This window comes from Pygoscelis adeliae, unplaced genomic scaffold (genome assembly GCF_000699105.1).
Source record: "Pygoscelis adeliae isolate BGI_AS28 unplaced genomic scaffold, ASM69910v1 Scaffold71, whole genome shotgun sequence".
In the NCBI taxonomy this organism is placed as follows: domain Eukaryota; kingdom Metazoa; phylum Chordata; class Aves; order Sphenisciformes; family Spheniscidae; genus Pygoscelis; species Pygoscelis adeliae.
The window spans coordinates 8,249,595-8,274,407 of record NW_008824356.1 but is presented as its reverse complement, the minus strand read 5'-3'; the positions used below and the strand labels follow the sequence as shown (position 1 = coordinate 8,274,407).

General features: G+C 36.1%; 1 protein-coding gene across 1 annotated transcript in view; it reads left to right on the top strand.

The window, feature by feature from the left end:
* CEP128 (centrosomal protein 128kDa) overlaps positions 1–24,813 on the top strand; it is a 132,088-nt gene that overhangs the window by 90,959 nt on the left and 16,316 nt on the right. Inside the window, exons 19-20 of the mRNA XM_009319514.1 lie at positions 6,754–6,803; positions 13,786–13,809. Coding sequence (XP_009317789.1) covers positions 6,754–6,803; positions 13,786–13,809 — 74 coding nt within the window. The remainder of the gene's footprint in view (positions 1–6,753; positions 6,804–13,785; positions 13,810–24,813) is intronic.

Sequence of the window (24,813 nt, the reverse complement as noted above, 5' to 3'; positions counted from 1 at the left end):
AAATAGAAGCAAGATTTATACATGTAAAGAAGTCTCTGATAGTCCAGACATCATGTTTAAAATGAAAGGAAGCATTTTTTTACACAGTACATGCTTCAATTACAGAAACTTATTGTTGCAAAATGTTCTGGCACCCAAAAAACCAAATAGGTTCAATGAAGAAATAGTCAAGTTCATGGAGGTCAGATAGATCGTGGATGATCCGGATGCAGTCCTTTTTCTTAGGAATTCTCTCAGCTGCTCATTGCTGGAAGCTGCCATTAGAGTAAATAGCATTACCTTTTTTTATCCTCCTGTCTTAATATCCACTTGTGCTTACTGTCTGAAGTGGGCTGTAGGCTGCATAGTTTTAGGCCTGACCCAGTAAGATACCACTAATCCCTAAAGTCTCATAAAAGTCATGAGCACGAGTATGACTTGAATAGAAAGTTATCTGAGAATCTTAAATTGCACTTCTTTGTTGTCCCTCACACCCCCCAAATGATTACATTTCCTTTCCATATGTTATCCTTTTCTTTTCCCAAAGGCGATTAGCTTCTTTGCAAATAAGGAAATATAGACCAGGCCAGCACTGGAGATGCAAACATTTAAAAGTTGTGTGAAAAAATACCAAACCTTCTTAAGCCTCAGGGAATAGAAAGAAAACACGGTATGTTCTGTTTCCTGCATAGCAATAAGTCTCTTAGGGAATCTGAACAGTGAACTGTTTCCTTCTCTCTTAGCTTCAGATGCCTTTTTTCTATTCCCTGTTATGATTGTGGGTGCTGTTTCAGGTTAATGCAAACAAACGCACCACTGTAGGTTTAAGAATCTGCTTTGAAGTTCCACAGCAAAAATAAAAGTGTATACCTAAAAGGTATCAAAAGAATGAATTTGTTAAAAAACTTCAAAGTTTTGTGTAAAGTATATTCTTTTGAAATATTGACTATGTTACTTACTAAAGACTACAGTAGCTAATAAATTGCTAGAATTTATAAAGGCAAAGAATATGGCAAAAGGGAATCCCTTTTTTTAAATGGTATTCCTTTGAGTTTGGAGGCCTTTTTACATGTGGATGAGAAAACTATTGATTTAGACACAGGTAAACAGCTGTTTCATTCTTGGTGGTGATGAGCACTGCATTGATTGCAGTGGTGGTAACTGAATTATAATCTTTAAAGAGAGTGGAATGTGCTCAATGTTAATATAACAGTTTGCTAATGGACTAGAAAGCTCTAATGAGTATTAAAAGTCACTTGAGACTTTTTTTATGTTTAGCAGAAGCTACAACTTAAAAAAAAAAAATGCAGTGACCATTGAGTTTGGTTGTGAAAACTATTAACCATCTGAATATAATTCCAAAAAAGATAAATTTTGAGCTTTCTCCCTGGTTTATCTGCATTCACTAAGCCTATGAGTGTGGTGGGGATGAAACTAGCAGGATAGAAATATTCTGTATCTTAGAGATACTGTAGGTTGTATTCAAGTCAAACAGTATCACCTTTGACTTCAGAGATTTATTTATTTTTTAAAATCTTGTTTGGGGATTACATAAACACATTCTGAAATGCTCATAATTTATAGGCCTTGTTCTACACTAGGAAAAACTAAAGTTCTAAGAAATACCTATTTCTCTAGAGCTCTTTTAAAATAACAACATGTTTATGTAGAAATTCTCTTAATGGCTTACATGCATGGCAAGTGCTGTTCCAATTAGAGTAGTTTGAAGCGAGTCCCGGTACAGTTTTACATCTCAGTTTTTTTAGTGCTAGGGTGACTTGTGGTGTCTGGCCTCACTGTACAAAGGTCCAGCCTCGCAGAAACATCTTTTAGTATTGAGCGTTTCTGGACCATGACTGTTGTCACGGTACTCTGAGGCCATTCACCAGCATCATACTAACACAGGTACAGGGAGAAATTGCAGTTGTTCTGTCTCTTCCAGCCATGAATATATCTATTCTGAAACATTTTGCTTAAACTGGTTCAGTTAGAAACAGCTTAATTCACCCCCCAAAAAAGGGCCTTCATGTCGGATTCATTGTGTGAAGGGTAAAACTTGTAAGTGGTATCATATGTGATTAAACTTTGCTATGTAGGCATGTGCAAGATAAGTAATTTCTAGCTGAGAGAAACTGGTTTATTCAGCTGCTTGAAAATTCCTTCAGACTTGATGGAAACCTGCTTGGCTGCCTTCGGCATCTACAGGAATGCTGCAGTATCTGTTCATCAGCTTTGTGGGAAACATATCCAAATGATGATTGAAAGTCATGGGATGTGTATTTGAAGTGAGAATGATAGGAAAGACTTGAAATAAATATACTGCCATTTTTGATCAAAGCAAATTGAAAGATAGAATGATCAGGGTGTCTAATTAAGTGATTTCCCAAGAGTTTGCCATACACTTGTGTAACATAAAACCTAAATTTCTAGGGTTGCAAACTTTGGGAAATCAAAAATAGTTTTACTAACATATAACTGAAAGCCCTGACTTGTGTTTTAGGGAAGAACTGTTCTTAGCTTGATGAAGCAAAAAATATATTGACACTTTTCTCCAAACTACCATTCTTTTCTGGTAATAACCTGGATTTCTTGTTTTAATGCCACATAGTAGCAGTATTTTGTGTGCTATATGAGTTGCTATATAGTTTCCTGTGTGATCTGCAGCTACTCCAGAGGGGTGAGAGTCTTGAGTCAGACCTGCCGGCAGCTTGCAGATATCTTGGATAGTTTACAGCATGTTAGCTATGTATGCAGAACTGAAGTGCAAATGTCAACTTCAGAGTAATCTGGATCACATTTTAGGGTTTTTGACTATATGACTAGATATCTGTGACTATTAGAACAGATTTTGTGTACAGTTCTGTATTTCTGCGTTCCCTTTTGCTAGAACAAGTTGTGAATTAGCAGGTACCAAATTTAAATTCATAGTGGTTAACGTACAAATCTAGTATTGATCTGATTTGTTGACTTTTCTCTGGCACTTCAGTCTTCACAGAGAATGTGAAGCAGAATGTGGTCTATCACTATCTTCAGTTTCTTAAAATGGGAGGTCATGCATTGTTTAAAATCCAGTTCCTGCTTAATAATGAATGAATGCTGTTCAGTGTTCTTTCTGAAATAAATCTGTGATTTTTAATTCAAATTCTCGGGGAGTTGCTTGCTCCAGGTAATATAAAGTCAATGTCCTGTTTCCCATCTTTGTTATTCCCAGCACAGAGGTAAAGGAGTTGAACTGCTTTTTAACATTCCAGAGTTAGTTATTGGCACATTAATGGATCAGCTAGGATAAATAAGATAGTACAGTTGTATGCTACTCATTCCAATCAATAAATATCTGCTCCTAAATCTTATTTTCTGATACTTTTCACCAGCAGTGAAAATTACAACTGGTGTGTGTGTGTGAAAAAAGTCTGTCTGAATAACTGCATACCTTTTTTCCTCACTTATCTGAGAGTTATGATGGAATACAGAATCTTCATCTCCAGGTTAACATTTGCACTATTTTGCAACATAGTATGTTGTTTCAGTGTCAGGTAAACTGCAAAAGATAATGATTCTTATGGAATGTTTTAAATCATAACCTATGTATTTTCTGGAATTTTGATCAGATAAATCTAAGCCACTGTGGTATAACTGCAAGGACACTCGGTGTTCACTGATGCATAGCTAAGTGAAATATAAACCTTAGGTGATTTGGAGTTGATTGATAAATAAAATAAAATAGAAACACTGTAAATAAATTATTTTTGTAAAACTACACAAAAGTATGATCCCTAATTTTGCAGACAATATCCTGAACTTGCTGTTGATTTTGAGTGGGATTAAACAACTTAAACATATTTGATTTTTTGAAGAGTTTTAGCTTAGCTCATTATAGGATTGTGAGCTTCATATTGACCTAAAAATAAAAAAAGGAAATATGTTGATGAATATCTTTATGTCTAAAAGTAATTTCTCTTGTTGTCTTTTTCCATGTATTATTCATCTTTTGGGAAGAACCATCAATGCCTGAAGGTGCCTTTGTAATGCTTTTTTATTAATGCTGATTCTTCTAGACAATCTATAAATTGATGTGTTCTGCGCCCCATGAAAATAATGATATACGGCTTTGAAAAAAAACAAGAACCCTGTGGTTACATTAGGCCTTGAAAGATGATCATAGCAGGATTGTTCACAAATGTAGAAACTCATGCCACTGTGCAACTTCCTTTAGGAAAGAAAGTTATAATTGGAGAAGCTCAGAGGCTGTTCAGAGGGCGACGGAAAGGAGCCTCCACTAGGGCTAGTGACCATCTTTGCTATATTACAGACACAATGCATTCTCTATCTTAAATTTATTGTAACGTTATTTTCTGGCACTGAATATATAAAACATGTTTGAACAAGAACTTAAATATGGGAAGTGTTTTACAAATTATAAAACAACAGAACTTTTCAGATCAAGTAAGCAAAGATATTCTGTCATTATAAATAGCAACGTTTAAAAGACTGATACAATATGCTGTATTTTTATGAGACTTTTTGTATAGCAGTTTAATATATATAGCTTTAATACTTTTTTGCTCTAGCTTTGGAGAAAACATGCTATTCTTTTAGATGGAGTACTAAATGGAATCATCAGTTTAAATGCAGAACTTGGTTCTTAAATACATGGTCATAAAGGGTGACTCTGTAAAGTAGGTATATATTGTCAGTTAAATAACACCACTTCAATACCTACCTGCCCTTCTGGGGACAGAGTTTTATGAAGCATCCTGCAGGACAGCCAATTTAGGCAGTGGTACAGTAAAGTAAATGGATTCTAGATATCCCTAATTTCAGATGCAGTACTTTCAAATCTAGAGACTGTTAGCAGAAATTAGCTCAACTTACCTTACATTTATAAAAGGCCTTTGAAAAGAACCTTGTAATAACATCCTTTTCACTTAGAACAATCATGTCTATACAATAGAATCTCAAATACTGCATTAGAATGAAAATAAAGCAAAGTGAAGTATAAGAATCTTTTTTTGTCCAATGGAACATGGGGAAGAATCTTTCATTCCCCATCCCTTTCTCATAGACTTATTCCTCCCTCCTCTTTTTTTTTTTTTTTTTTTTAATGCTACTATTACAATACAAATTTTTACCAACTCAATTACAACACTGGAATATACCCAAAGAAAACATACAGGGCAGCCACTTTCCAAACCCAAATTCTTGCGCTAACTAATGTTGATGGCAGCACATTTAGCTACAGTAATTTATATGGCAGTTGAGTCACTGTACTGGAAAGCATACCAAAGAATAATCCAGAAAAACATGAATGTGCCAAAAGAAAGTGAAGAAACAGTCATTTTATTAATTTTAAGAAAGGATTTGAAAAAACTGCATAGAAGCTAGGAAGAAAGAACGCAACTCAATCTCTCTGCTTGTGAAAGAAATAACTACAATTTTGTACGTTATTTAAAGGACTGGTGCCTGAAAATAAGTCTCAAATAATCTGCATGCAGTCAGAAATGGATAATGAACTATGAGAAAAGAGGTAAGAAGTTAGGGTGCTCCCAAGGAGGCTTCATAACAAGAGAAAGGAGAAAGAAAAGTAAAAGATTAGAGAAATAAAGGAAAGAAGGCAAATTCATGTCGGTAAATATTTTAAGTAGTTTCTATTGTAAGTCATTGAAGCTAGTCTTTAACAACTGAACTATGCATTTATCAGTAATTATTTCTGAAGGAAGTATACACAGGTACTTTCAGTTAGCCGTTTTGTACTTGGATGCTGAGGGAATTAACAGTCAGAATTCAGTCCTATGAGTTTGTCAAGGCAATTTCATAATCTCATAGCTCTCCTAATTGCTAGAAAACTGGAGCATATCTTGATTCAAAGTCAGTCTCTGGCTTAGTTAAAGCAGCGCTCTTCTCATGCAAAACTCATGAGTGAACTCTGATAGTTAAAATAGTAATAAGCCTGCAGCATGTTTTTTGTTTTTCCTGCTCTCCATGAGGTTATATAACTTTAGGGTTTCCCAGAATTCTAAATATCATGCAATTGATGAAACCCATAATTTTAATCATAAAAATATGTGAGTGAAATAAAATAGAAAAGCAACTCGTGACATATCCCACAGAACTCAAACAGAAATTAATTTCTAACGTGAAATGTTACATATGTGCATGTATGTACCAATGTATATAATTGTCACACAAATGAATACAAGATATTAGGATTTTACGGTGTAAAGGCTGTAAAAAACTTTGCTGTTACATTTGTTACAGTGAACTGGCTATTTCCGTTATCAAAATTATTCCATTTTAGTGAGAGAAGGTAATTATTGTGATAATAGTCAAAATTGTCTGCACTCGTTTCCCCAGGGGATGTTACTTGGTTGTTAAAAAAGTAACCTAGAGTAACTTTTCATATATAATTGCATAGCTTTGATGACCTACTTCTTCTTTAATCAATTTTCAGAGTGAATCTCTCTGATTTTTTTTTCATTCTATTCTAAAAATACACCAAACTATTGATTTAAGCATAGGCAAGTTTTTCTGTGAATTTGAATGCTTTTTTCCCCCCCAGTTAAACTGTCATCTTGCAGTTGTTCTTCAGTCACCTCAACAACCCATGCTTGGAAACAATCATATCACTGACACATTTCATCAATTAGTTTAATCAGCGAAAAGGAATGTTGTGAAAGGTGTAAAACAAAAAACTCACTGACTGTTTTACACAGTACTTTTGCTGCCAGGACACGAGACAGGAAGTCAAATTTACAAGTTCCATTTTTCATTTTACAGAGCTACTAGAGAAGACTCTCAGAAGAGAGGAAGAAATTGGAGCTCTCCAGGTATACTTTCTGTTTAATAACTAGCTACGCTTTTTGTCTAAGTGTAAATTAGATTAAAATTACTAAATTGTATTACAACATTATGATTTTCTGAACTCCCCTTGTATCTTAAATTCAGCTTTGGAAATATTGCCGCCAAATGCAGACTTGATAGCCTAGTAATACTCACTGCTGAGTTTCTGCCCACCACTTAAGTTGCACATTAGAGAAGATTAAAGTAGTCAGCATTCTCCTATGACTCAATAAATCTAGTCCATCAGTGAAAAGAATGCTGCTTTTAAGTCACACTATATACTGAAGTTGTTCTGTTATGTTATACTGCTGACTTCACTGAAACTGTATGTGAATAGGGGCAGTGCAAATCTGCATTCAGAACTGCAAAAATGCTTTATATTCTACTTCATTGGTTGGGTTAGATTTTCTGGGCTGTGTTGTTTTCTTCTGTATCTCCAAATAAAACTGAAAGTAAAAGATTTTAAGTAATTATTTTAAATCTCTGAAACATTAGATGTCCATAATCACCTTCTTGAGGAAGAAGGGACCAGTCGATATATGCTAGGACTTGATACAATATAGTAAATCCTCATTGTATGGCATCTAGCAGTAAAGCTGCTTGTGCTAAGCACTTTAAATTTGCTCTTAGAAAGTAAGATTTACCCTAGGCTCAGCTTTGGAATAGTATTTAAGCATTACAGTGAAGACTCTCAGAAGAGAGGAAGAAATTGGAGCTCTCCAGGTATACTTTCTGTTTAATAACTAGCTACGCTTTTTGTCTAAGTGTAAATTAGATTAAAATTACTAAATTGTATTACAACATTATGATTTTTCTGAACTCCCTTGTATCTTAAATTCAGCTTTGGAAATATATGCAGCCAAATGCAGACTTGATAGCTAGTAATACTCACTGCTGAGTTTCTGCCCACCACTTAAGTTGCACATTAGAGAAGATTAAAGTAGTCAGCATTCTCCTATGACTCAATAAATCTAGTCCATCAGTGAAAAGAATGCTGCTTTTAAGTCACACTATATACTGAAGTTGTTCTGTTATGTTATACTGCTGACTTCACTGAAACTGTATGTGAATAGGGGCAGTGCAAATCTGCATTCAGAACTGCAAAAATGCTTTATATTCTACTTCATTGGTTGGGTTAGATTTTCTGGGCTGTGTTGTTTTCTTCTGTATCTCCAAATAAAACTGAAAGTAAAAGATTTTAAGTAATTATTTTAAATCTCTGAAACATTAGATGTCCATAATCACCTTCTTGAGGAAGAAGGGACCAGTCGATATATGCTAGGACTTGATACAATATAGTAAATCCTCATTGTATGGCATCTAGCAGTAAAGCTGCTTGTGCTAAGCACTTTAAATTTGCTCTTAGAAAGTAAGATTTACCCTAGGCTCAGCTTTGGAATAGTATTTAAGCATTACAGTCAAAGAAAACATGCTCCTTTGAAATGAAAATGGCTAGGAAAGCAAAACCACGCTGGAATGTCTAAATTGTGAGGCTTGGGAGGCTATTAGGGAGGGTAGTGTACGTATTCTTCAGAATACAGAAGGAAAAAAATAAATTTTTAACAACAAATTACAGTGAACAATACCCAACATGAATATAAAAAAGTTTAGATACAATATGAAGAGTGTATCAATGAAGCAGCATTCTATAAGTGTACTGGATGCAGGACATTTATGAGGGAATTAATGAAGATAAGGCTGTTAAGGAAAATGAAATTATGTATTGACCTGAGTTTTGACTATAGGAGTTTGTTTAAAGATACACCTATAAACAGAAGGCATTTTGAGGGTTAGAGATATCAAAGAGTTAGTGTAGAAACAGTTTGATCCAGTAAGAAGAGACAAATTGCAAGACCCAAAAGTTACACAACGCACCAATCCAGCTGTTTCCTGTTCAAACAAAGATCTTGGCCTAGCTTTCTGGCAGCTCAAGTTCAACAAGGCTGGGAGCTTGTCTGCGCAAGCAGTTTACACAGGTGCATATCTAGTTACATCAATGTAAAAAGATCTCCTTTCATGTGAAGCAATTCTGCATCTGCTTTCATGTGAAGCTCTATAGTTGACAAATTGTTCTAATGATGTTACTTCTGATTGAATGAGGAGTAATTTTATACTGCAGAAAGTTGCATCGTAAGTGTCTTGTGTGCATACATGTGCTTGCCTGTATTTCTGATGGTCTGTCAAGTTTCTGATCAAATCGCTTTATGCCCTTCCCTAACTGGCGGTTCTGGTTAAGTGTGTGACTTGTACTGCTCTGACTGCTATTTTTGTATTCAAATGCTTGATAGCAGTTCTGTACTCCTTCAGGTGCCCATGCTTTCACAGTCAAAGTACTCGGCAAAAACATATATTATTTTTCTAGATAGTGTTATGTCCAGCTTAGTCAATATGTTTCAAAATGTTCCCAGCCTGGGATCCTCTGTTCTTGTAATGTTGTAGTCTAAACTTTACAACTATGTGCTAGCAAAGTTGTAAAAACCAGCTTGTGTCATCATGACTGAATCTCCCCGAGCTGTTGCATCTCAATATATAAAGCATAGGAAGTAAGAGGAAAGTGAGAGTTTCTTTAAATATGGCATTTCCTGGAGCTGAAACTGGCACTCTTACCCTTTTGTTAACCGGGTGACATGGAATACTTGTTTCCTCTGAGCCCCAGTTCAGCAAAGCATGTGTACAGCTGGTTAATGTATGAATGCTTTCATTGAAGTAGATTGCTAGAAGGTCATTGTCAAATTAAGGACCACTAGCAAATAGATTAGTACTCTTTGCCTCCAAGGCCTACAGTCCTTGGATAAGATTCCCCTGGTATTAGGTTCTACTCAGTTAGTCATTGGTTCAGTAGACAATAGGTCATGTTGATTGTTGTTATTTTTTTGTCTACAATTCCTGGGGTACTGTTTTGATAAGTATCTTATCTTTACAGAGAATTATATGTAGTATATACTTGATGCATTTTGTTTGCAGTCTAAACAGACCATATGTGTAAAGCACGTTCAGGAAGTAGGCGGACAGAAAGATTGTATGTTTTAGACTATGGACAGGCGATTGAAAGCAGTCAGGTTATCATGGCTGAAGGAGTTATTTCTTGTTATTTCTTGTTACTTGAGCTGTGAACTAAGACCGTAGTCTTAGAAAAGCTAGAGACATGAGGAAATCTTCTGTCAGAAAACAGTGTATTGCTGTGGGCAAATGATGACTGGGGATACCATGAGGTTCTTTGCCATGTCTCTGCATCACGTAACAAGAATATTCCCCAGAGCTAAGGATGTATGTTTTATTATGCTTTTAGTTTGGTCATTTTTTGAGGGGAGACAAAGAGCACCTTTTGTTAAAAATAATTTGAATGAAGTACAATTAGTGCTTCTACAATGCCGTCAGCTGAAAACCACAAAGGGCAGAAAGAAAAAAGCAGTTTTATGAGGATTGTTCCTGGAAATATTGGGCTAGTAGTTTTCATGTGTTCCTCTAGTCAGGGAATGCGTTGGACTGCAACTAGCATGACAAAGAGAAAATAATACTTCGTTAAGCAGACAGTGGGAATCTTTATAGCTACATCTATCTATGTGAACCTGACGTCTCATATTATGTGTCAAGATGGAAACTATATGTAATACATGAGGTTCTTTGATACAGAGTGTTTTGGGAGCTAGAAGGCTGACGCTTTGGGTGACATCACTGTATTCTTGGTTTTTCATTTTGAATTTGTTGCATTCTTTTGACTAGAGTTTGTGTTATACATCAATTTATATTTATATATGAGTTTTTAAAGTTCTATATGAGAGTTTATATATGTTCTAGATAATATCTATGTTCTCATTACACATATGCTTGCTCTCTGTTATTACATGTGCACTCATACTCATCATAATATAATTTTTAGCTTGTGAGGAGCCTAGATCACTTTCTACTTTCTTTCTGATAGCCACTCCAAGAATATAACCTCACTTTTTTTCTTACTTCATTGGAAGAAAAAAGGCTCTGATGATAAGGTTTTCACCTTCCTTTTTGTGAAAGCTGTTCCATGGTACAAAAGGTTGCATTCGTGAAAATAATATGCTAGGTATGATAATTGCAATATTCAGCTGTATGGGTTTTCTCTGGGAAAACATTTGCAAACCATTTTCATTTGCTTTGGAATTAGTGACGTGCTAATATAAATTAAAAAAAATTTGTAAAATACAGAATCTTAATTTGAAAATATAAATATATTGATAATGTATAAATTATCCATGGTAAATTTCCTAATACGTTACATGCTAGTCTTACAGAAAATTATCTGCTGAGATTGTAAGAGTTTATTCAGTTTGTAGAATTTGGCAGCTAGATCATGCACCTTATTTAATACGAGTAATTTTGAAAACACTATTTATTCTACCATTAGAATCATCCTACTAATACACTCACTCTAAGACTTTTTTTTTCCAAAGTAGTCCTTTTAACTTAAGGGATTATATCTGAATTGCTGTTCACTATCACCACAAATTTATGAGATCTGAAAATACCATCTTTTTTATAGTAGTGGTGAGTTTGGGTTTTGTTGCAGAATCTTTAAATAAATATGAGTGTTTGTAACAGCCACTACAATTTTGTGGAGGAGCAAGCATCTCAAAATAAATATTTTTGAGATTTTCACATAATTTTTTTGTCATAACTTTGTTCTGATGTACTGAAATACTCAGTCTGTATTTCAGACCTGCTTCCAACAAAGAGTAAAGACTTTAGTATTAAATACACTACCTTTTCTGAGAAAAAATTTTAGTGAAAGTTGGTAAACTTTTGCTTATGCAACATTGTAGTTGGAATCCCCAACTACCATGCATTGTGATGGGCACTGGGCAAACATTTCTTAATAGACAAGTCAAAGTTAAGTATTCTAGAACCTCATATTATTGTGGTTTTACTGATAAGAAACTAAAACATAGGTGAAATAAATCTATAGGGAATCTGAGACATGTATCTGAGTTTTTTGGTTCCCAGCTCTTAGGGATAAGATCATCCTCCATTTTGTTAAAAAAAAAAAAAAGTTTACAATTTATTTTTTTTTTTAACCTGCTACTTTGAAAGAGTCCTGTAACTGACAGTGATGAGGAGTGCATTTTTTTTTCTCTCCATATGTTTGTTTTATTATTTATCATCGGTTCATGCACGGGGACTTTCAAACCACTGTGTATGCAGTTCCAACATGAGCCAGTTTAATGGCATGCACTACTGGCAAAATGTTAGCATTTTTTTAAACAATTGCATTTTGATAGTCTACTAGATTTCCATCAAACTTGTTTATGTGTGCATTCCTGTCTTCCCTTTAGATATTTCCTTATACATACTTTCCTGAACAGTCTTGCTTGGGTTTTTTGTACATCTTCAAAACCAATTAGTCTTTTCCAGACACTATTTTATTTATTTATTTTCAGCCTCACTTGATGCAGTTATTTTTCCTACAGTATATTGTCTCGCTTTCTGCCTATGGTTTGGAATTGTAATCAAAGGTGCAACTATTGTATTGACGAAAACTAACATCATTTGCACCCCAAACATCATTCAGTGAATGAGCTTTAAACATTTCACTAGGGTGAACTGTGTCTTTTCTTCAGAAGATTAGATGAATAAAAGTTAGCCCTTTAGTAATCCAAGGGACATTGATTTTACACAAATATGTAAATACTGGTTTTCCACAAATACATACACCTGTTCAGTTAGTAAACATAACCATTATTTTAAAGTTTTTTAAGGCAGTAATAAGTCTAGAAGAGTCTTTGTAACTCATTTCCACCTAGTCTTAAAAAAAGAAAAATACTTTTTGCGTTCTTGCAAATGGCAAGAGCTGTTTCTGGCTCCCAAATTCTTCCATTGGTCTAAGAAATTTTTATTGTACCTGTTGCTTCCAAAACAGTGAAGTCAGTTCAGACTTGCATGTCTTTGGATGCTGTAGGAATAAATTCAGATTATTACAATGATTTTTACCTGTTAGGGAGGGATAGAACAGGGAAAAGTGTAAGGATTCTTAGCCTAATCCACCCAGAAAGGAAAAAAAAAAAATCCTCTCCCATACTTTCAAAAAGCTAATATTTGAGCAAGGTAAGAGTTCCTGTAATGTCTTAATGGTCAGGTACTCTAAATGTGTGTTTTCTCACACATGATTAAAATATCATATCTAGTCAGGACATAGTGCCAGAGTACATGATCTTGATTTTACTAGCTTAATATTTTTCTTAAAGATACTTTTAAATGAATCATAGAATGGTTTGTGTTGGAAGGAACCTTAAAGATCGTCTAGTTCCAACCGCCCTGCCATGGGCAGGAACATCTTCCACTAGACCGGATTGCTTAAAGCCCCATCCAAAATATATACAGTAAATTCATAAGTTCTGGGTTGTCTACATTTTGTGCTGGATTAAAACTGACACAAGCTTATTTTATTTGCATTTTATTTTTTTCTGACATTAGACTTTGACTAACATCATCTTGTTATTAATAAAACATTCTTCAGAGCTCTTTCTGGATAACAGAATAATGATATGGAATTTACTTTTTAGTTTTCTAAGGAAATGCCTAAAAGAAAACTAAACCAGATGCTAATGTGACATGAACTCCAAAACATGCTAGATTTACAGTCACAGATGATCAAAAAAGAAATCAAACTTTGCGATACAGAAGAGTAAAATCAGTAATATTAAAAATCTAATTGATTTGAAATCTACTATTTGAAAAAATATGGAGTAAATTTTTTCAAATTCTTTCTTACCTTGTTTCTGGGGAATTTATTTTCTTTGGAACAGATTTTGAAGTGAGATAGTATGATAAATGGGTCAGAGGTCCAATTAAGTACAGCAGTTCCTATTCAGTGAGATTTTTACAAAATGCCGTACATATGACCAGCAAAAACCCAAAATGAATCCTTTCCATCATTGTTCAACTTATGTTGCATTTATATTCTTTACTTTCTAATGGCATCTTGTACTTTATTTTTAGGAACGCATTATGGCCTTAGAAGTGGTAAGTTTCTTAAATTCATTTCCAAACCAATCACAATGACATTGCTGATAATTTTTCTAAATGATGAAAAATATTATTTTTATATATTTTTTAAAAAAAATGTTGCAGTTCTGGGTTTTTAACTGTCATTTTACTTTTAAGAGAAGATGTGATAATTTTACACTGCATCTTTCTGTGTAGGTTTTTACTACAGTATTTGAACACTGGTTATATGAAATACAGTGTAATGTTGTAGTTTTTCTGTACAGTTCAATCCTCATCCCAACCTAGGGAAGAGAAATGTTGTCGATTTGAGCCATATAAAGGATGCTATTTTTCTACTGCTAACACTTCTAATGGTCGAGGTCCATGTGATAGATCTAATAATTTCAGGTGACTGTTAATGTGTGCTTTTTACATGTTTAAAAGGTGCAGACAGAATCAGTTCATCTGCCCACATCAACTAAAAGCATGAAGGGATACCATTTTAATGATTAATTGATATAATTTAATAAGATATTAAGCTGGAAGGACAAAAGCCTTCATGCATGTACATGCCATCAATGCAGCTGGGTTATCCGGATGTCCCAAGCTATTAAGTTTATCAGGTGGAATAGTTGAGATGGGTCTTGGCTTGCCCTAGCATTTCTGAACTGTGCTTCTTTCCTCTTTTGTAGGAATGTCCAATAAGACAACACACAATAGTATGTATCAGGCCTGTAATTTCTTTTCATTGGAAACCCAGAAAGTTTAATCTAAAGAAACCAGTACTGAGACAATATCAAGGCTGCAAATATAAACTTTTAAAATTTGCTTATGCAAATTATTATTTTATCATTCCTGATATCCTTCTGTGCATCTCTGAAAACAGCTTCCGATTTCAAAAATATATTTAAAATATATTCAATATGTTAAAAAAAGCTTGCATTCACACATAAAAGGCCCTTTGTAAATCGAAGTGCAGTGTTAGAACTCCTGCCTTGTGGGAGCACGGAGCTAATGCTCAAATTCAGTGTCCTGGCACTTCACACAGTGCTGTGTGAGTGTAAAGGGTTGCCAGGACATTAGTTCTGTTCAGCAGTGTCGTGGTTTAACCTCAGTGGGCAACTGAGCACCACACTAGGAAGGAAATTAACTCTATCCCCGCCGAAACCAGGACAAGGAGCATCTCTTATTCATGGTTTTCTTACATGACAACCAGTCAGGCATGTATTCACTGCCATCCGTTTCTCACAAACTGTGAGTTAAACTGCCTGAAAATGCCTTGTTCTTTCTGCTCCCAGAGCTGTTTTGACACGGGCAGAGAGTAACTGCTTGCAAATAGCACAACGTCATGCAAATTCAATCCATATTTTGTGACAATGTTTGTTTCCATTTTTTCTGGAGCCTTTCTACTTTCTATACTTGTAATCTCTTCTACTTTAAGAAGGAAGATTTGTAAATTATTGTTCAGATAGAAGAGGAAGAGGATTATTATCGTCAGTAAAATATAATTTTCTTTCTTAATGCAAGTTGGGAGGTAACACCTGAATGCAAATTTGTGATGCTAAATCCTAGAGCTTGAAATCAGTCACTGCTTTTGTTATTGCTGACATTGGAAGATGTGTAATGTTAAGCCCTGAGATTTCAGGCAAGGAAAGTATGGTCATCACTAAGGCTGTCAAATGCTCCCAAGGCACTCATTTTACTTTTGCCATAAAGTTCTTCTATGTCATCAGGCAAATCACTTAAACTAAATTTTTCACAGACTGTTAATTACTTTGTGTTCCTCATTTTCTGGGTATCTGACTTTGTGCCTTTTGAGGCCTGATTTTCAGAAATGCAAAGTTTTAGTAATAGCTAAATTCAGTGGGAGCTCTGGCTGTATGTATTGCTAAGTATACTCAAAGTCAGATATTAGATAGCTGATAGTGAATACTTTAAAATAATAAGTGGTTTTGACCTTTATATCTCTGTTTCAGTTCTGAGGATGATAGCGTTCTCTCTCTCTCCTCCCCCCCTTCACTGATCTTAAAAAGAATACACACAGAGTAATACTTATGTGGTCTGAATGTGTGAGGATGAGCTATGATAGAAAAGCCCTTGAGCAAAAGAATTAATAAGGCTTGCTGTTTAAGGGATCCTTAAGAATCCTTACGTTTATGGTGTGTATGTCTACATAGCTGTACATCTATGCAGCATTTATAACAATGAGTACATAATAGTTATGTCACTCATATATTTGTATAATTTTCTTAGCATCTGTTATTTGAGTGCTCAGAGCGCAACATCAAAAAAGTACAACCAGTCACATATTTTGTGATTTGATTGAGGTTTAGAGAATGGAAATAGAATAGAGACATAAGGTATTTAATTCAAATTCAAATAGAATCCTTAGAGAAAAAAAATGTTGAAGTTGTGTAGACAAAGCATTTTCTTAGGAGAATTTTGCCAGAAAGGTGGGAGTTCATGAGATTCACGAAATGCAAGATACAAAAAGGGGCAAAGAGGGAAAAGCCCCAACACACACGTACACAAGCTATAAAAAATGCATAGGAAAGCATCAGCTCTCCAGAGCTGTTTTTAAACTGTGAGACCATGGAATGGCTGGATTAGGAATCTCATCTGCATTTTCTTCCACAGCATTCTTATTCTGCCTAATACTGGGAAGAAATTGCTCTGCGCAGGAATAGATGAAGTTTAGTGCAGAGCTGTCTGAGATATACCACAAGTGTGAAGCCTCTTGCAGCCACTTTTTAAATTTTTTCTACCCTGCACATACCTTTTTAAGCAACAGAAAAGACTCATACGTCTAACAGTAAATGCATTTTTTAAATCTTTAGATTAAGATTTTAACCTAGAGAAACCGTTTTACGCAATGACCTGAAAACTGTACGTGTACATATTTTGAGAGGTATATTTGGCAGCCCACTCTCCTCCCTTCCTCTACAGTCTACTCATTTCTGCCTCCTGCACTTGCCAGTAAAATTGTTGTAGTAGCCATGTGATGAAGTCAGCAACTTAGGCAAAAAAAAAAAAAATTGGGAAAGAAATGTGACAGGAACCTGGCAGATTCTTTTCAGAGCTCTGGGTGAATAAACCTTCCAGGCCTAACTTAATCTAACTCAGTGATTTTGTGAGTTGCAGCAAACTAGAGGGGGTCCCTTGCATCATCTCTCAGCCCTGTCAGCTACTTCTCCTCTCAGCAGTCTGTTTGAGCTGGAAGCTCCATCTCCTACCCATGACTCATCCTGTCTGCTATACTCGACAGTTTCTTGGATCTTCTTTTTCCTTAGTCAACTCACTTGGTTCCCAAGGAAAGTGCTGTATTACCATCCTCCTTCAGGACATGACACCTGATCTGGTCACTCCCTTAAGGAACCTGAGAACAAATAGTCCCCATCACAAGAAGCTTTTGAATTTTTTGGCTCTTTTTCCTCAAGCAGATCAGTTCTACAGTATGATTCAGCAGATAGGTACACCGCTTCTTGCTCCAGCAGGGTGCACAGGACAGGAGGAGAAGCTAGAAGGTAAGAAGGAATTACAGGGGTACTTAGACAGACTCACTAGTGGATATAAAAGGACGTGAAGAACCAAGGTGTATTCTAGAATAATCAATCCTTCAACTCATGAGAAGTGCCAGGGGAGTAACAAGTACAGGCAAAACTGAGGTTTTGAGTACCTAGAGATTATGTGTTTTGTTTGGCTCTTTTTTTTGTTTAAAACTGTTTAATAAAGTGAATTTAATTATTACATAGCTATTAACAAGTAATTTTCCTGATTACTTTAGTAATCAATTACATAGTCTGATGTTTTGCCAGAATGAATACAATTTATCTTTAAATAAGGTGATTTAGTTTATTCATGATTGTAGCGTAGTTCTTACATACAGGATTTGGCTCTATATTATTTATAGACAAAGGTGTATGATTTTCTTGGGAAAAAGTCTGTATTGTATTCTCAGATGTAGCTACAATGAGAAGTGTATCTAATTCTCATAAAAGAGGTTGTCACGTCCCACCTAGGAGAAGGGGAGAGTGACTAAGATCCGCAAATCCCCTCGGCGTGGATTAAGGTGAAATAACACTCAAGGTCCAAAAACAAACTCCAACTTTAATGGCACGAACACCTCTATAAACATCAACCCTCTATGTCTTAATACATAATACAAGCTAAGCGGCTTTGTGAGGAGTTGAGGTAGGCCTTGTATTGCTTAACAACATCAAAACAGAGAGCGAGAAGGGGGAGGAGAAGAGAGAGAGAAATAAAGAAATCACCGATCCTGGATCCAGCGTTGGACCTGCCAACGGGGGGTGTCGGTGTGGAGAGTGTCCCCCCGGAGGCTTACGTGCGCCCCTATTTATTGGCTCCAGCCCAAGGTTTCTGGAACCTTCTCTCACCCCAGCTCCAGGAGTGGTTGAGACATTAGTCAGTCAAGGAGAGTGACACTGGGCCCCTCCCCGTGGCTGGCTTTTGGAGCTTTCTCTGGGGGCATTGTCTGTTCTCACAGCACAGCCAGGTGGGCCTGGTCCCTTACAGAGGTCAGGGTGCATTTTGTAGGTGCATGCTGCTACTATGCTGTGCTTGTGACTTTAGTGGGTTTCTGTAAACTACATCATGTGCTTTGTGAGTGTAAGCTGCAAGTCAGATTCCTCTGCCTTAGTAGTACTAGTCTGATATAAAAGACTGGGAAATTTAATTTGAAATCAACCACGTCCTGAAGCTATTCCAGTGAACATATGCATTCTACATCCTTTGATCAATAAGACAGCTTGCTGCTTTCAGTAGAGAACCCAGAAGTGAGGTTACCATTTGCTTAGAATACTTGGATCAGACTTTTCTGGACATGATTCCACTTTTTGTTATGATGTCATAAATCTAGGCTAACTCCAGTAATGCTGTAAGCATTCTGCAAAATTGTTATTAATATGAATTTCCTTTTCAGTAAGAACACATGTATTTTGTTGTAACTCATATTTTATGTTCATGAAAGTAAGGTTTTGAATACCAGTAAAACAAATTTCTATCTGCACACACTCAGCAATGTAAAAGCTATTAGATTCTTCTGCTGTAGTAGCAGGCTCAAATTTGCATCAGTTTTCTGATTTATCACCCATTTTAAAAGAAGAATTGGAAGGGTCACAACGCCCAATGCATTTCACAGAGAGAATATGTGACTGCCTGACACCATCCATTTTAGGGTGCGCGTTCTCTTGCTCTCTGTGTGTCTCTCAATGTGCCTTCCATCAATAAGTAAATCTTGCTGTTAGCTCTGGAGATTGTTTCATGATTGTTGTACTTCGTATGTATGAATGTTTAGGAAATCTTGAATCTAAGGGTTAATGCTTTCTTCTCCCCTTGGTTTGCTTCTGTAGTGTCTTGCCAAAACTACCATTACATCAAAGGCCTTCTGGTCGTCCCAGAACACAGTCATTCTTTGATCTTATAAAAACGACCAGGAGAGGAGCAACAGTCTGAGATCCTCTGTCCTGCCTGCCTCGCCCTTTCCTTTCCTTTCATCGGCGAGCCAGTGTGTCACTTCCCTTCGCTGGGGGTGGAGAACTTTCCCAAGGTTCCCCGAGTCCTTCCACTGCTCACTCCCACCAAGTAACTTCTGCCGCCTGACAGTGCTTGCAGCCAGCTGTTTCTTTTCTCCTGATGCTCACCTTCCCTTCTTCCTTGATGCTGCCTTCTCCCCCTACATATCTATTGCTCTTGTTGACTACCCTGCTACTTACCCATCCTCTGCCCCCTACTATTTGGTGCTTTACTTGTTCTTTTAGTTTTTTCCCAATACAGCCACCTCTAGTTTTCTTTCACCAACATTTTGATTTTTTTTTTGCTGTAAAAGCATTTATTTTGCTGTTAAGAGTATGATTTTTTTTAACAATTGCCTTTGTCTCCCATTCATACTTATTTCTCACTTTCTGGCTAATTCTGGGATTTAGAATGGGAACCAAAAATGCTGAAATAGATAGATTTTTAAGATTCCACAACCTACCTGGGCAACCTGTGTCAGTGCCTAGTCACCCTCACAGTGAAAAAGTGTTTCCTACGTTCAGACGGAACCTTCTGTGTTTCAGTTTGTGCGTTGCCTCTTGTCCTGGCACTGGGCACCACTGGAAAGAGCCTGGCTCCCCCTCCTTTACACCCTCCCTTCAGATATTTGTACACATTGATGAGATCTCCCTGGGCCTTCTCTTCTCCAGGCTAAACAGTCCCAGCTCTCTCAGCCTTTCCTCATAGGAGAGATCATAGAATCATAGAATAGTTTGGGTTGGAAGGGACCTTTAAAGGTCATCTAGTCCAACCCCCCTGCTGTGGGCAGGGACATCTTCAACTGCATCGGGTTGCTCAGAGCCCTGTCCAACCTGACCTTGAATGTTTCCAGGGATGGAACAGATGCTCCAGTCCCTTAAAGAATGTTAGTTGCCCTTTGCTGGACTGTCTCCAGTACGTGTCTCTCAAACTGGGGAACCCAGAACTGGACCCAGCACTCCAGATGTGTCTCACCAGGGCTGACTAGAGGAGAAGGATCACCTCCCTTGACCTGTTGGCAACACTCCTCCTAATGCAACCCTTACATTCTCTAAGTAGAAAGCTCCTTTCAATATTGTGAAAACATGTTCCACATGTTGCAAATATTGAACATTTTTGCCAGATTTTAATAAACCAAAATCCTCTCAGTTTCCATTAGAGAAAGTAAAAATCTCAGGAAAAATCTTTATTACAAAAGACTGTAATTCTTCAGATATCTTAAGTTATTTCTCTTAGTTTAACTAGGAATAGTAATATACAGTGGTCTTCACTTTCAGTTTTTTGAATGTAGTATGTATATGTATGTAAATATAATTTTAAAGAGAGATCCTATGTGTTCCATCCACAGGATTCTCTTTAGAAATGTTGGCCTTTCATCTGTGGAATGTGTATCTATGAGTTCTTCCACAGAATATAGGATGCCTATAACTTGATAAGTAAAACATAGATATATGTGGTATAGTATGCTTTTCATTTGTTTGTTTTATATCTCACAAAACAAGTTAAAATTTTTTGTTTCACAGCGGACTATTGACTAAGCTGTTTCTAATGTGCTGCTAGTTCCTTCATTTTAGATTTAAATGTTTTATATTTGATCAAATTATAACCTTAGGAACATAGACATCAGTTACACCTATTGATGCTACCATAGTTTTTTTTTCCCTCTCATTGTTGTGCATCTTTTGATTAAAATGGGGAAATCTATAAGACAAATTCCTAATTTTTTTCCTACTCTGACACTGATTTGCTGTGAATCCTTGATTAAATCACTTCTCTTTGTATTTAAATTTTTCGTTCAGTTTTACAGATGAGAAATTTCTTCTTTTTCTTTCTTCTTCTTTGTGTTAATTGAATTTTTTAATGCTTTCTGGAAGGCTTAATGAAATACTGTTAGTATACAAAATATTAACATAAATTACATGTAAGGTTTTTAGCCTGCAAAGCTCCAGAAAATTGAAGATCGCATTCATGAATGGATGACAAGGAAGTCTTTATACCTTTTAAGAATGTGTGCCCACTAACATTGCTTTACTTTACAGACTCTGCCTCTTGTGTTATATTTCTTTTAATTTCCAGTAATTATGTCTGGTTGTCTTTGATCAAAAACTTAGTAAATGATATGGAATAGATTCTCAAAAACTAGTCTCCTGAGAGAGCTGGCTTGCCAAAAGACCGCACTGTGTCTTCCACATTTCCAGCTGCTAGTATGCATCAAACAACTAAAAATTCATGAAATACTTTCCTAATATTTTTCCATGTAAACAATTCCCGTAGTTACCAGAAGGATGTTATGTGCTTATGAATGAGAGAAGAGATGGTCCATGTCATTGCAAACAGGAAAGGAAGCATCCATGAAGCTCTCTTAATTAAAATGTGGTCCACCCCATGCAAAAACATCTGGAGTCTAAATTAAAAGTTCAGTTAGTTTGACATTTGCAATGCTTTGTTAACAAAAGTCTTCTATTTTTCATTAGTGTAAGTGTAGTTTTTGCTTAAAAAAAAACCCTTACTAGTTAAAACTTTGATGAAACAATGTAGTATAGAAAAAAAAGCCAATTGAACTTGCATGTTGTGTAACTTGATAAATTTGTATGTGTTGCCTATCTTTGTAAAGGTAAATTGATTTCTTGATGTGCTGAAATCATCAAAACAATGGTATAATTGGAGTACGTGGAACATAAAGATACAAAATAAATTTTTTGTTTTCTCTTAAAGTTCCCTCTATACATATGATGCACTAAGTCACAGAATGTCCCAGCTGTCTCGGAATTTGCCTGGCATATGAAAGTCAACAGAGAATCTCAGGCCTCTTAAGTAGAACCACACCCTGTGTAAAAGAAGAATGTATGATGTATCAGTCTAGTGCTGGAGATAGAAGCTGACAATGTATAGTTTTACAGATGTTAACAGGGAAAGCAAAGGATACCTTTATACATGCTGGGTGCATCCTATTCTTGCTACTTAAGTATTCAACATGCTAAGGCCATTTAAAAATAAGTCATCATAGGTCACCTTTAACATTACATCTTTCATCTGACTTGTGAGTAACTGCCTGCTGACATGCATTGCAGTCACTTAAAATTACAGTCGCATTTAATCTTTTTATGGGTATTCTTTGGGGATTAGCTAACTGGTACTTAAGTCAGCTCTAATTTTCAAAAGTATCTATGTGTTAGAGATAGCCATTTGTTTTTACCTACCTTAGAAAAGAAAGGAGCACTGTACTTGAAAGTCAATGAAGCCTGGTTTCTGGTTTATGTGTTTTCAATATATTGACTATAAAGGCAAACTTTAGGAGGACTATATGCAAACCTGCTTTGATTTATTTGCATTTAGCATTGCAGCTTTGAGACTAAAAATAAAATGTGTATCTGATTTTGATTTAGATCTGTCCCTTGAGACAGTGTGAAACTGTCTATCACCAAGAATACATCACTATAGGAGGATTAACTGTTCACATGCAGTTTAAACATCAAAGTGTTTGTATGAAGTCATGGAAAATGAGTAATTTGTTTTATCATTCTCTGTGAAAACACAGAACGCCCCTTTTCAAAGTAAATAATCTTTATTTTAAAACCAGAAAGATTAATAGCACTCGCTCTATGGAAGAGACTGCTGTTAAGTAAAATACCATTAATACTGCTTCAGTCAGTACAATTGGTGTTTCTTCCTCTTATCGGTACCATCAGTGCACTGTATCAGTACCTTCTGTTCCCTGTTACACAATGAGCAGACAGATGTGATTGCTTTCTTTAGGATTATTTGTATGCATTATGGCATACAGCTTTCCGATTTCTGGGAAAAAAATTAACAGTACTTAATTGCCCTCTATGTCAGGTGCTTCCAACATCCTTTTTTGCATTTTATCTGTGCGGCTAAATCCATCTCTTTTAATAGAATAGAGGGTAGTCATTAATGGTACAAGTATGGCATTTGATCCACGTTGAGGAGGTTGCTGTTGAGGACATTTCATTAAATTACCAGACCAATTCTGTGGGCCAGCTAAAAGCTCTTCCATCACCTTTCCCTCCCATTCTTCAATGTATTCTTTTGTTGCTGCCTTCTTTATTGAATTTCCCCTAACAAACTTGGCTTTTTTCTTTTTCTGTTTTTATTTGCACATCACTACCATTCCTTTCATCGGTTTTATGAAACAGGCACACATTTCTGTCCCTGAAAATGTTAGCGTGTGAGTTACCCTATTCAAATCACTTCACAAAGTGCTCAGAAAACTGTGAGAATTTTAGAATATAAAAGGAGCCGTTCTAGTTAAGACCAAAGGTCAGTCTAGCCCAGCTATAGACATCGCAACGATGGCCAAAATAAAATGCTTAGGGAAGAGTGTATGAACAGGACTGACATATGTTTTGTTTCCCACTCATTCATTCTGATTCCAGCCATTCAAATTTCAGAGACTTCCAGACTTAGATGTAGTTTCTATGAATTTGGAACCCTTCTATGCTCTTTCTCATTCATGAACTTGCTCAGTTTTCTGCTTAAACCCATATAAAATTTTCCATCTGTATGTGATTTTATGCAAATTGGTCATTTCTCCCCTCACGCATCTGTCTTCCTGGCTGAAAAGTCCTGTTTTTTCGAGTCATTGTACTTAATCATTTCTCACATGGAAAGAGCGCTCCATGGCTTTGATCATTCTTGTTGCTCTTCTCTGACCTTTCCCTATTTCTGTTCTGAAATAGAGGTCCACAGCTGCACTCAGTAGTCAAGATGCCAGCACACTGTGGATTCATACTCGGGAATAATTATGTTCTCTGGCTTTTTTTTCCTTTCCTGATTATATTCAGTGTTGATTTTGCTTTTCTGATTGATATTGAGCACTGAGTTAGCAAGTTCTTGGAAATACGTATCATTACCCCATTGTCTTCTTCCTGAGCAGTAATGGTTAGCTTAGAGCCCATCATTTTGTGTGTGAAATTAGGTTTAAATTTTAGGAATCTAAAAAACCTTTCAGAAATCCAAGTAGCCTATATCATCCTTTATCCACATGATTCTTGATAAAACCAAAAAAACAAGGACTGAGTATGCAGATCACCAAAAGGTGGTGTTCTGCTTTCAAGATTACATTTAATAATGTAACTAATGAGGACTAGCTGAGGCACAGCTTAATTTTATATTTTTCCACAGAAAGTACATGAAATAGAGGGGATATATTTAGAAGACACTTGGGGAGAACAGATGATGAGCATCTTCCTTAATTCTATTTACAGACAGTGTTGACATGAGGTCTTGGCATTGGAATTTAGAGAAAGAATTGAAAAATGGGATGGCTTAAGGCATGGGCTTACACTTAGGGCCTGAGTTCCTTTTATGCTGAGAACAGATCACAGGTCTTCTTTATTAAAACGGGGGGGGGAGCAAAAATCTTTGTAGTTGGAAAAAAATTTGCTGTGAACTGAATATACTTTATAGCATGCTGAGGAGTCACTACATTAAATGTGTCCTGTGTCCCAGGCAACTTTATTTCAACTCTCTGTGACATCTCAAATG